We start from the raw sequence: 13,357 nt of genomic DNA, 5'->3' as shown, positions 1-13,357 counted from the left end.
ATATTAGCCGAAGCATGTTCATTTTGTTTAATTGAGGACTTTCTGAACGTTTTCGCCTTTTATTTCTTCTCTTTCTCTCTCTTCCTCTTCTTTTCCCTCTTACTTCCTCCTGCTTCTTTTTAAAACTTAAGCCTGGTGGTCTTTAAGAGCAACACCCTTTAAAGTCCCGTGGAGACCTACAGGTAGCTGAGACACTGGTGGCAGCCTAGCTACGCGCCTCTTCACCTTCCCTCCCCAAACACACAAAACAGTACAAATGGAAAAGTAAATCTGCGTGGTAGCCGAGTTCTCAACGTAACCTGAAGACAGAGAAAGCCAAACTCCTCAAAAAAGGAAAAAGAGGAACCCCCTGAGTATCAGCATGTGGTTTTTCTTGCTCCTGCCCCATCTCTGCTTTATTATGAGCAAAAGCACAGAGATTGAGGCACATCTGCAGACAAAAACAGAAAAAGGAAGCTAGAAAAAGGACGCTCTCGATGCTCTACAACTTCCGCCAGAAAGACTAACTCCACTTTGAGGAAGAAAATTCTAAAACACGGTCTGGCCGGGCCTGAGCACAGACTACAGGGAAGGGCTTTGAAGCACCATTGATTTCAAAGCGTGGTTTTCCAGACACAGATTTCACGGGAGAAAATGTAAAAGGAAAGAGAGGTGGCTTTTGGAGAGAAGAGTTATGATTTCAGAAGAAGCCCATGAGTTTGTTGACAGCCCTGCCTGCTGAAGCTGTGGGTTCTCGTCCCTTTTCTGTGAGGGCTGTTCTTAGTGACCTCCAGCTAGTGAGTGACAGACAGCATGTACCTTCATAAAAGGCTCCGTGGCTTCCCCTTTGCTTTCTCTCAGATCACTGGCTTCGGGGGAAACCAGCGCTCGTGTCATGAGAACGTCCAAGCAGTTTTACAGGGAGGTCTGAACGGAGGCCTCCCACCAAAAGCCAGCATTTGCCGGGCAGGGGACGGGGCCGCCTGGAAGCCAGCCTCCCCGACTTTGCCGAGCCTTGAGATGACAGCAGCCGGGGCCACCTTGTCTGCAACCTCACAAGAGATCCAGAACCGGAAGAAGCTAACTACTGATTTGTGAAACAATTATTATATAGAACAAATTGAAATATCCCCAAGCTTTCGTAGACCTAGGTAAGAAATTGCATTTCTGAGAGGCATTTTTCAAGGGAAGCGATTAAAAGTTAAGCACAGAAATAGGGGAACTGTGCCAATTCTGAAACGTCCTCGTGTGTTTTCCTTTTTATTTTTTAGCGTGGTAAATATAAGTAACAAAACGAACTCTTTGAATCACATTTAAGTGTGGATCTGTGGCATCAAGTACATTCACATTGTTCTACCATCATCAGCACCATCACCCAAAACTCTTTATCTTCCCCAACTGAAACTCTGCCCCCTTAAATGATGCCTGCTTATCCCCACCTGCTCCCGGTCCCTGGCACCCACCCTTCTACCTTCTGCCCCTGTGAATTTGACAACTCTAGGGACCTCATGTGACGGAATCCCACAATATTGGTTCTTTTGTAACTGGCTTATTCCACTTAGCATAATGTCTTCAAGTGTCATCTGTGTTGTAGCATGAGTCACAATTTCCTTCCTTTTTAATGGTAAATACAATGCTCCATTGTGTGTCTATACCGGGTTCTGTTTACCCATTTATCTGTTGAGGGACACCTGGGTCGCTTCTACCTTTTGGCTGGCGTGAATCATGCTCCAATGAACACGGGTGTGCAAATACCTGTCTACAGACCCATTACCGACGCTTTTGGGTGGCTCCCCAGAAGGGGGATGGCCGGGTCATACGGCAGCTCCACACTTATATTTTTGAGGAACCATGCGACTGTTTTTCACTGCAGTTACACCCCTTTATGTTCCTATCAACAATGCATAAGCGTCCAATACCTTCACATTCTGCCAACACTTGCTATTTCCTGTCCTTTTTTAGCCATTTGAATATCTTCTTTGGAGATTTGTCTATGAAGCCCTTTGCAACGCTCTTACGGGCATGTTTTCTCTCCTCTCACGCATACCACGCACGATTATGGACCCTGAGTTGCAGCTGGGGTGTGGCACGGGCACAGCAAACTGCCTGCCTGTAAGGGTGTGGGAGGAAAGGGTGAGCTTTCATTTGCCAGGCAAAGGTCATCGTTTTGCATGTGAAATGAATACTAATCATTGTGTGGAGTTTAGCAAGAAAAATCTGCACACCACATTGTTCTGATTTTTGTTTTCCTCCACCAAAGAAAGATGGGAAGGTTTCATTCAAGGCCCTCACTCCTCAGTGGGGTGAAATCAAAGGCCACAGAAAGTAACGTGAACCCCTTTACTTTCAGCTAAGACATGGATGAGCTGTCCTGCGTGGGGGTGGCAGGTTTGTCTTCAGCCACGTTTCTTCCTGGCTAGGGTATCATCAGCAGCAGCATTATCATCATCACCATTGTCAGTCATGAACATCAACCCCCTGCTCCGTGTTACCGTCATAACAGTAAATACCGTTTTGTTTACTCCTTGCGCAGGTGGCTCTTCTTCCTCTCCTTCCTCTTCCTCTTGGTTAGCTCCATCTCTGCTTTTTCCTTTTGGTTTTTCCTCTGATTCCTCTGGTTCAGGATCAAAGTTGAAAGTAAAGAAGTTATAGGCTTCTTCGGCAGACGGGAAGCCGGGCGGGACCTAAGGAGAAGCAGAGAGCAGCAGGATTTCAGATTTTACGGGCTGGAATGAGCTCCACCGCGCAGCTCACCGACAGCAGGCTGGTGCTGCGGGCGTTGGGCACATGCGAGGCCTTGGAAGCGTGTTACCTTTGTTGGAGGTACGAGATTGCCAGCAATGAGTTGTGACAACTGCAACAGACAGTTGGTGCCCTCTTTTAATAAGTATCTTTAACGATTTACTTTTTATAAACCAGCAATGATTTACACTCCCACAAGCACGACGGTATTACGGATAGCAGTAAAAGCTTTAGGAAGGATGATTAAAATGCCCAAGAGTGGATTCATTGTTTTATAGGCCAATGCTGAAATAGTGTTAGTTATGAGCAATACTCATATTGCTAACCTTTCGTTAACCTTTCTTTTTCTAAAGACCTTTATTTCCGGTTTTTTCCCCCGCATGAGTTAGAATCTCCCTTGTTTCCCACGTTGAAAGTTGGCGCACGCAACTTCAGAGCTGAAGACAGTCTTACCACCAGCGTTTCCTGCCCTTCCCTGCATTTCCCTGCCCCAAATCAGGCATTCTAATCTCTCCAGAGCATGATTCTAGGATTTTGAACGTAGGAATTATTTCTCATACTTTTATCTTGCATACTCCACAGCAATAAGAGTCAGGTCATACATATCATCGCCTCTCATTGGATTTTTTGAAAAACTGACAAAGTAACAAAAAGTATGATTTAAAGTATGCATGATTGAAAACAGGCATGATTTAAAAAGACACGATTTCTCACCGGGGGTTTAGACTTGATTTTTCGTAGAGAATCACGGAACTTTACTCTTGCGTAAGTTTGGGAGTCATCTTCTTGTGGAGTCCTTTGTACCCCTCTACTTGGCTAGATGAGTAAAAAAAAAGGTACATACACCATTAAGTCAAGAAACTAAGGATGTTATGAAACAAGCGTTAACCGCCAAAAGGCTTATCTTGTGAGTCTGTCTCTCAGGACAAAACAGACATAAAATTTTATACTCGATGAATCCTAAAATGAAAAGTGTTGTTTCTCCTACAGATCAATAGATCATCCTTCGCAGAGGACCCTTTCCAAACACTCTATGAAGAAAAGTATCGATAATGTCTGATTGTAAATAAGTCCGACATACACGCTTCATGGCACATGGCCTGTCTTTCTCGTGGGCCTTGGGATCTGTTGTCTCCACTAGAAGCGGAGCCTTCTGTCTGTACTGGCTTGATGTACTAATTCTCATTGTGGGTGTCTTTTCTCCCCTCTCATAATCCACCAGGTGCTGTTCCCACCTTGTCTTTATCGCTTTTCAAATCCACCCCTTCTGGAACCCAGCTTCTCCACCTAGCGGCCACCACAGAACTCAACGGCCCTGTACCTTCATTGTCTGTTAGCATGGCGTCATCCCCCCAGGCTCCGCAAGGGCTCTTGCTGCCACCACTGTGAGTTCAGAGCCCACTGGACACCTGGCAGGAGTCTCCCATATATGCTGGCTGGACAACAGGTAGAGTGTGTCGGAGGATCCGATCTTGAGTAACCTGGGACATTGAACCAGGCCCACAAAGAGAGAAATTTTGGCTCTGTCTCGTGGAGCCCAATGTTCAATTGTGCTGTGTTATCTGCACCTTGATGTTTATGTGGTCTTGGAGATTTGTGTTCGGCTTTGTTCTTTTATCAGAAGTTACTGAGAACAAACTGAAAAGAAACGCAAAAGAGAGTAAGCACAGGCCTGTGTTGGTGAACTTGGATGATGGACTGAAGTATTCCCAACTGGTCTCTGCTTTTCTCTCTGACTCTACAGCCTCTAACGTTAGCTAATGCTTCTAGAGAGAGGGCTTGCTGTATGCCAGGCACTATTTGAAATGCTGTAACATGTGGGAACTCACTGAATCCTTGATAAAATACCGAGAATTAGGTTCTGGTAGTATCCCTATTATATATTATACAGAGGTGGGAAGTGGGGTCCACAGAGTCAGTTGGTCACATGTCCAAGGTCACACAGCTACTGAGTGAGCTTGCCAGCATTTAACGCTAGACAGCTGAGGTCCAGCATATGGATTCTTTGTGTGATATACTCTTTGCAAAACAAGACGGAAATGGACCACGTTTTAGATATCCCTTCTGGTTGAGGTATATATATAAAGAAGTATGTTTATGAGTGAGATGTTCCATTAGGAACCTGAGATCTGATCTAAAGACAAGGCAGTTGATGTTTGCCTCATATCCATGGAATTGTTCTTAGGGGATAGGGAATATAATAGTTACATGAGTCCGGGTCTTATTCTCAAGGAGAAATAAATACCTTGTAAGCCAAAGGAGTATGTTTATTTCTAAAACTTCCAGCTTTATTTGGGACATCATATTCATGGCCAATGGACAAGTAAGAGCTGATTATCAATCATATGGTATAGACAAGACCAGATATGAGATCAGATCCTCCTATCACTTAACCTACTTGGCCAGAAATTGAGACTCACCCACCTACAATATAATTGAAGTGTCTTGTCCCGAGCTGATAGGATTTTAGGTAGTTTTTCTAACTTTTCTAATATCTTAAAATTGTGGCTGTTAAAGGAAAAATCAATTGGAATGAAAGAAAAAGGAAAGTTTCCTGGTAGAGCACAGTAGCAAATTGTTATCAAGCCATTTCATTGGCCCCACGGAGTGTTCCTGCTTAAGGAGCATGGGCCACAACAGATGAGCCTGGCTGCGACTTTCCTTATGATCATGCCATCGTCGGCTTGTTTGGATGGATAGAGATTAAATTTTTACAGCATCTCATCATAAAAAAAGAAAAAGCATCATTGCTTTGAGATGAGGCGTGAAGTGGCAGAAATACTCCCAAAGCCTGTGCTGCTTCGTCTTAGTGTTGAAAAACCACCAACACCATCATCATCACCAACAACGAACAGTTGGACCAGACTTGCAAACACTTCATTGAGCCATTTGCTGTTGTTCCTTCTTCTGCCCCCTTACATGCTTGTCCTTCATCCATATTCCTGACAAGTCTTTCTGTCTTTGACTGGCCCCCTCTTTGTCTCGTAGGTCTCTACTATAAGTTTTTCTCCAATGTCAAGACCCTCCTCTGCCAGTCTTCTATCCGCCAGGAAACAAAGGCGTTCTCAAGCCTTCAACATTCACCACAGTAGAAATGCTTCCTAAATCTGTTTCTCTGGGCCTGGACTCTCCCTCTCTAGACCTCTTTAGAAGAGCACACACATTGAGATGCCCCACCAGCACCTCAGATTTGAACAACAATCACTTCTGTGCATTCAAACCACGTTCCCATCCTATCATCGGTAGCTTCCCACGACTTGTAGAAAACCATCGAGGCTCCTTAGTGAAACATTCAACCCTCTGATCCTGCTCTTCTCTCTTGCTGTTTCCCAGAAAGATCCATGGATTGATCCAGCAACTCTGGCGCATGAGACAGACTGGGAATGAGAAAGAGCTGGGATCAAATCCTGGCTCTTCTACCTACATGCTGCATGACCTGGGGACGGCTTTGCAGCTGCAGTGAACCTTGGTTTGCTCATCTGTCAAATGCAAGTGAAAAAAACAGCACCTACCCCCTAGGGGTGTTGGAGTGATAACATGTCATTACATGGGAACAAGACTTGGCCAAGCATCTGGCACTGAGTGGCACTCTATAAATAGTAGTTATTAGAATTATTAATAAGGGTTTAACACCTGCTCTGGGCATAGCTCTGCCCTAGAACTTTTGTTGTAAACTATAGACCCTGTCTTGCTGTCTTTGAACATAAAGCAGAGATGGTGGCCCATTTCTCACCTCCGTGCCAAATTCAGTCTCTAGGTGCTTCTCGCTGGGACTCCTTAAGCGCCTGGGCCGAGGCGTGGGGATTTCCTGGAGCAACGCACTTTCTGCTTTGGACTAAAAAATCAAACAGCAAGTTACTGCTACATTGGGTCAGTAATGCAATGAAAACCACAGTCACTGTCTCGGTGGAGTACAGTCTGTAAGAGATACACGTTACCTCTTCAAGGCAGGAGAGCAAGTGAAGCGGTTTAGAAAAACGGCATTAAATTCCCCTTAAGCATAATTTTTATCTGCACCACTGCTAAATACTACATTCACATTTAAAACGTGAAAAAACATTTCACAGTGCTCAAATCCACACAGCTGTGAACACACAAAACAAGCTAAGGACAAGGCCCGAGGAACTGCCGGCAGCATTGAACAAAGTAGCCATGGGGTCTGCTCACCCTCGCGGCCTGCAATTTCTCCCGCATGCGCTCTCTCACGGAAAATTCTGCAAAGCCTGTCCTGGAAGCTGACGGGATTGGAGGCAAGCCTGAAAAAATATAAGAAAATAAGTTTAAACCAATATTTTTTTTCCCCTAAAGGGCAGATTAAATGAAAAACTAACAAGGGAACGTAAGTTTACTTTGCAAATTTAGAACTTTGCATATGCGAGTGAAATAATGCTGAAAGCGACCTACTTGACGTCATTAGCACATGTCTTGGCTTCTCTGAGACAGACAGCTACAGCCTTGGGCCTACCAGGCCTGGGCCTTGGGTGAGGCCTTGGGCAGGGCCGAGAAACACAGGGAGGGCGCAGAACTGAGTGAGAGGCAGCAGCAAACCAGGGGGTGATCTCAGGACAAACCTCGAGAATTTCCAAGAGGGGAAATGATATGTAAAGCTTCTGAAGCTGGAATATTCTAGAAAGAGTTTATCTCTGGCAGAATACCAGTATTTTCCCCAAAGTGCTAGGTTAGAGACTCTCTTTTCCACTTTTCAAGGATTCAACTGACAAATATTTATTATGTGTACAAGGCATGAGGGATAGAACAGTGAACAAAACAAACAAATGCCCCTGCCTTCATGGAGTGTATTTGCCGGGGGCAGGGAAGATGGACCATAAACAGTAGGATATTTTAGTATGTCAGTGGTGTAGAGGTAGTAGGAGGACCAACAGAGCAGGAATGAGGATAAGGAGAGCCGGGAGGGAGGGGGTGTGTTGTATTTTTAAGTCGAGGGGCCAAGCGAGGGCTTCCAGGTGAGGTTGGAACAAGCGAAGGAGAGATCAAGCCACGAGGGCGGCTGGGGGACAAGCATTTCAGCCGCAGGTGCCAAGACTGAGAAAGGGCCATGCGCCATGTGAGGCCAGAGCAGAAAGGGGAATGGAGGGGATGGGAGGTGGGATGCTAGGTTATCGAGTCCTAGAGGTAAGGGGGAGACAAACTGAGTAGGTGCACGTCACCTTGCAGAATCTGGCTTTAACGCCCAGTCAACCGAGAGCCACTGGAGGGTTTGAACAGAGTGACGTGACTTTGTTTTCCTAAGACCACTCTGGCTGCTGGGTTGAGAATGGGGGTTGGGAACGGAAGCGAGGAGACCTAGAGTGCTTCAGTTCCCTAGACGAGAGTTCAAGGAGGCTTGGATCAGGCTGGTAGTGGTGGAGATGGTGAGAAGCGGTCATATTTTAGATCTATCCTAAAGGTAGGGCAAACAGGACTTACTGACAGACTAGATGCTGGCATATAGAAAGACAGGAATGAAAAATGACTCCAAGTTTTAAAAAAAATTTCACTGTATATACTTCATTTTATTATTTTTTAAGATTTTATTTATTTATTTTTAGAGAGGGGAAGGGAGAGAAGCATCAGTGTGTGGTTGCCTCTCATGCGCCCTCTACCAGGGACCTGGTCAGCAACCCAGCATGTGCCCTAAGCTGGGAATTGAACTGGCGACCCTTTGGTTCTCAGGCCAGCCCTCAATCCACTGAACCACACCAGACAGGGCTGACTCCAAGTTTTTGACCCAAGCAGTAGGAAAACTAAAATATCTGTTTAATGAGATGGGGAGAACAGTAGGAGGAACAAGTTGCGGTGGAGAGAAGATCAGCAGCTCAGTTTCGGTTGAGTAAAATGTGTCTGAAAATTGACCACAGACGAACAAGGACTTGAGGTACAGCAGTGATGGAGACGTCCAGGCAGGAAAGAAGAGTCCAGAAGGAAAGTACAGAGGAGGTGGGAGCGGAGAGGTCAGCAAATGCCGCTGAGAGTAAGGCAAAAGCTTAGAGCTGATTACTGAATTGAGCAAGTGGGCCTTCGTGGACAATTTTGATGGGGAGCGGGGAGGTGAGTTAGATGGCGGTGTGTTCAAGGCTGTAGACAAGAATGGAGACAATGACTTGGGGGGGATTTTGCTGTAAAGGAGTTTTTGGGAAAATGCCTTTCCTTACAACTAATAATAACATTGTGTATGTTTTGTATTCCTTGTGCTCTTTTATGAGACGGTCAGTCAGGTGCGGCCCCAGAGGAGACAGAGAGGCCTGGGGTGCAAAGTGCGTTACCCTCCCAGGTCCCGGAACCGCCCACAGGGCCGCCCTCCGAGGGCCGCCTCGAGGGGAGACCCCGGGGGTCAGGCGGCGGAGGGCAGGAGTCGGGGTACTGAGGCCCCTCCCCCGGCGGGGTTGCGGAGGCACAGCCGGGGCGGGGCGGGGCGGGGCGGGGCGGGGCGGGAGAGCAGTGTGGCCTGGCCGGGCTGAGTAGCTGGGCGGGCTCCAAGGTGCGGGCGGCCTGGATGGCACAGACGGAGGGCGGCTGCTGGCTGCGTGCGGGCCCGGTGCGGGGTGCGGGCTGGGCCCCGCGTCGGTCAGCCTGAGAGCCCAGCCAGCTTCTGCCGGGCCCTTGGTCGTCTTTGAGGAGGAGCTAGCCTCTCCCCAGCCAGGAAGGGTTTTTTTTTCCCTTCTTAAGACGTCAGATCATAATATTCAGAAGATAAAACATATCGTAGAATACAGTGTACTATTTACTTATACTTGTCTCTCAGCACCATGTGAGCTAATGTCTCCACCGGAGGAGAACTTCCTGGCGTTCCTGCCTTCCCCAAGATGTGTCGTCTGACTAGAACATTCTTCCCCTTCAGCAGCTGCAAGGCTCCGAGAACTTCCCAGGCCGCGCTCCCCGGGGCGGTTCCCGTGTCTGTCTCACCCTGTCCCTTTGCCAGGTGCTTCCTGGGTCAGTCTTTCCAGGCCCCGATGGCTTTTAGAAAGCATGCCCAAACTAAACGATCTATTTCCTTTCGTTTGCATCGAATTTCAGCGGGTTCCCAACTTCCTTTTCAATCAATACTGAGAGATTGCCTCTGAAGTGCTTTAATCAGAGAAACTCACACGAATGAACGGAAAACAGATGTCAGTAAGGAAGAAATGTATGTCCATGAGAAACCACTTAGCATTTGATAGTTATTCCCTGAAGAGGGGGTGCGATTGGGATCAGGGGGAACGTGTGGGCTTTTGGTCTAGATGTGTATTTGATTTGGAACTAGTGCCTGTTCAGTGCAGCGCTTTCTTTGTTTGGAATGTCCTGACTATGTATATGTTTGAATAGCAAATTAGAAGACGAAGTGTTCCCTGCATAGATTTGTGCTGCTGTTAATCAGGGAGGTGGTACGTCTGGGCCCGCGGCCAGTGCCTGGGGGAGGCATATAACCAGGGGGCTGGCGTCGGAGCGTCTGTACGCTGTCTGACCTTGACAACTCTTGGAGCCCTGAAGGAATGCTGCCACGTGGAGAGGGTGCAGGTTCAAGGTTAGGAGCTGGGTGGTAGCTCCGAAGGGCGTGCTGGATTCACGAGAAGCCTGGGAAGTCTACGTTCTGGACCCAGGTGAGCAGACGTGGTTAGGAGGGGATGGTGGAAGTGGAGGCGGTGGTGGGGAGGAGGGGGCATACCTGAGCCAGAGCACAGCCTCCAGTCAAACGCAGGAAGGCCAGCGTGGGACACCGGGTCACCCGGTCAGCATTGTGGCGCGCCGTCTGTGCACCAGCACTGTGCTGAGCAGAGCTGAGAGGCAGTCTCTGTCCTCAGAGAGTCCCAGTCCAGGGGCGAGGGGAGGCTTGTACCAATAATAAAGAGACTCCAGATACCCACATGGGCACAGAGCCCACAGAGCACAGAGAAGCTCTACTCAGCCCTCATGGGGACAACAGGGAAACTTCCCAAAGCGGGCGATATACAGGGTCTGGCACAAACCACGTCCCTTTTTATTACAAAATCTTTTATCACAGAATTATAAGCATGCACATCTTTATCAATATCACACTCCAGCACACCATATGACATTTTAAGTGAAATGTTCAAATTAAAACTATAAATGATTGCACCCCTATTATCACCCTACCAACCACACTCAGGCAGGCCTTACTTCTGCTGGACCCTGTGTATATACTGGTTTTTGGAAGGTAAGGAGCTAGGCTAAGACAAACAAACAAAAACCCCACCTAGAGAAGGGGTTAGTCTGGGTGGGGGGAACCAGGTGTGTGACTTACGTGAGTGACACTCTTTGGGGGAAAAATGAGGCCCAGCCAGGCTGACAATCTTGTGAAGACCCTAAGCTGGCCTCGCTGCCGTATGAAAAGTCGCCGCAGGGCCCTGGAGCCCCTATGGACAGCGCTGGTTGTGGCGTTGCCATTGTCCGCTCTGTGGGCCGCCGTGGACCGTTAGCGTCACAGGCCAGCCAGCGTTCAGATTTGCGGGTGGAGAACGGTGTGATCTATGCACGGCTTCCGGAGCTTCACAGACCGGAGCTGGTGTTCAGCTCTGCTACCTCTAGCTGCTGGTCCTCCCCGAGCCATGGCTTCCTGGTTTAAGGGACAATGCCTGACAATGGGGCTGTTCTGGGACTAGAATAACGTGACGCACGTAAAGAGCCTAGCATGGTGCCTGCCACGTCTTAGCCTCGAGAAAGGTAATTATTTTTGTCAGGTATTTAGCATTGAGTTTTTCTTCCAGCTGGAGGAGGCTACTGGGTATGTGCCAGACCGCCTGAGGGATGCTTTTGGGATCTCAGCTGATTTCATTGCCGTAACAGCTACAGGAAGCCAGGCTTTTATTATCCCCATTTTATAAATGAGGCTTCCACGGCTTAGGCAGCTTTGAGTATTGCTCAAAACCTCATGACCAAGAGTCATGAAATAAACCCTTGTATTGAATGATCTTCAACAAGGGCTCCAAGACCTCTCAGTGGGAAAAAGCCAGTCTCTTCGACACATGGAGTCGGGAAGCTTGTTATCCACGTGCAAAGGAATAAAGCTGGCCCCTTACCTGACGCCATAGAGAAATATAAACTCAAAATGGATTACAGAGCTGAACGTAAGACCTGAAATGATAACATTCCTAGAAGAAAGCACGGAGGAGACCTTCATCACACCGAGTTTGGCAGTCATTTCTTGCACATGACACCGAAAGCACAGGCAACAAAAGCAAAAAGGGACAAAAGGGACTACCTCCGAATTAAAAAAGTTTGCTGCATCCAAGGACGCAATCAATAGAGTGAAAAGGCACACTGTGAAATCGGAGAAAATAATACAAATCCTGTATCTGACAAGGGGTCATTCTCCAGACTATTGAAGGAACTCCTATAGCTCATCAACATTAACAACGAAACACAGAACTTGATTAGAAAATGGGCAAAGAATACACATTTCTCCAAACATCACATACAAATGGTCAACAAGCACAGGAAAAAGTGCTCGGCATCCCTGACAGAGAACTGGGCCGAGAGACACTCACTGCGGGGGCCTCGGCGGGCGGCCATGCCCAGGAGGCCGGTGTCGGGGTCAGGGTCTGGGTCCGGGTCGTCTGGCGCCAGCTCCTGCGGGCTGCTGGGGTGGGCTTTCCCGGATACCATGTCCTCAGGGCCTGCGGTCCGTGGCTGTGGGCAGAGGGGCAGAGGCTGTGACTCCCAGGGCTCAGGTGGCTCAGAGCCTGTCCCAGGATGAGGTTGGCCACTTGAACGGGGGACAGGCCTGAACATCATTCAGATCTGGACAACTATGGTCCCTGCTACCTGTGTCACGGGGGTCACGCTGCAGGGAGGCGGTGCCCACCCTGAGCATCTCTGAGAGCATCCCAAAATAAAGTGTGTATTTCCACTCCTTCGAGGTATAATGTCTCGAGCTCTGCAGACGTTTGGAGAGACAGAGAAGCGGGAAAGTCACAACCAAACTATTTGGTCCTAACGCCAACTCACTTGGAAACAGCTGTGTAGTGTCCCCTGATAACCCAGGGCAAAGGGTCGCCCCTGGTTTCTTGCCCCAACTGTCAGAGGAGGGTGGGCAGGTGAGCGCAAGTGGCCAGGGAGGCCAAAGCTGAGTGATGGCCTTTTAGGTCAGAGGAAGGCTTGAACTCATTTACTGCGGGACGCTGGGAAGGCCGTTTGACCGCTAACTTCCCTCCTTCTTCATCGGCAAGAGAAGGGAAATTAAGAAGCCCATTTACTGAGATGCTGCTGCATATGGGGCATTGTGCAAAGCAGAGGTTCTGGCTTTTACAAAAATGGCCTGGGGAGGGGCAGTAGGGGGCAGCAAGGCATCTGCTGAAAGAAAGAAAGCCCCCAAGTGATTCTGGAGTGTCACTGGAGTTAAGAATCATTACCATAGATTCATTGCAAAGCCCCAAAGGCTGCTGGGTGGTCAGCAATCAGGGCTCTTGTGCCTGTTCAGTTAATGAGATGATGCCTAGGGATTGTGATGCCTGATACTGGATTCTATCGTCCATCCCCACCCCCATCCCCCTCCCCTGCCGCTTGCTGCCTGGGCCGCTGCTGCTCACTCAATGTGTGGCCTTTGCTCTAAGCACTTGCCCTGTTTCTATCTGCCCTGGGCCACGGCCGCCTCCATGGGTCTCCCTGCCCTTGGCTGCTGAGCCACCGCTCTCCCTGCAGG

The 13,357-nt window shown here is 48.3% G+C and overlaps 1 protein-coding gene across 1 annotated transcript in view; it reads right to left on the bottom strand.

The window, feature by feature from the left end:
• Positions 1 to 13,357, bottom strand: part of CC2D2A (coiled-coil and C2 domain containing 2A) — a 91,012-nt gene that overhangs the window by 69,941 nt on the left and 7,714 nt on the right. The window contains exons 4-8 of the mRNA XM_054581952.1: positions 12,204 to 12,345; positions 6,889 to 6,977; positions 6,455 to 6,556; positions 3,436 to 3,537; positions 2,490 to 2,663 (exon numbers count right to left, since the gene is read on the bottom strand). Coding sequence (XP_054437927.1) covers positions 2,490 to 2,663; positions 3,436 to 3,537; positions 6,455 to 6,556; positions 6,889 to 6,977; positions 12,204 to 12,345 — 609 coding nt within the window. The remainder of the gene's footprint in view (positions 1 to 2,489; positions 2,664 to 3,435; positions 3,538 to 6,454; positions 6,557 to 6,888; positions 6,978 to 12,203; positions 12,346 to 13,357) is intronic.

Source organism: Pteronotus mesoamericanus, unplaced genomic scaffold, assembly GCF_021234165.1.
Source record: "Pteronotus mesoamericanus isolate MK-2021 breed Mesoamerican mustached bat unplaced genomic scaffold, CSHL_Meso_final contig_68, whole genome shotgun sequence".
Classification (NCBI taxonomy): Eukaryota; Metazoa; Chordata; class Mammalia; order Chiroptera; family Mormoopidae; genus Pteronotus; species Pteronotus mesoamericanus.
Note: the sequence above shows the minus strand (reverse complement) of the source record. Positions and strands in the feature narration are given on the sequence as shown.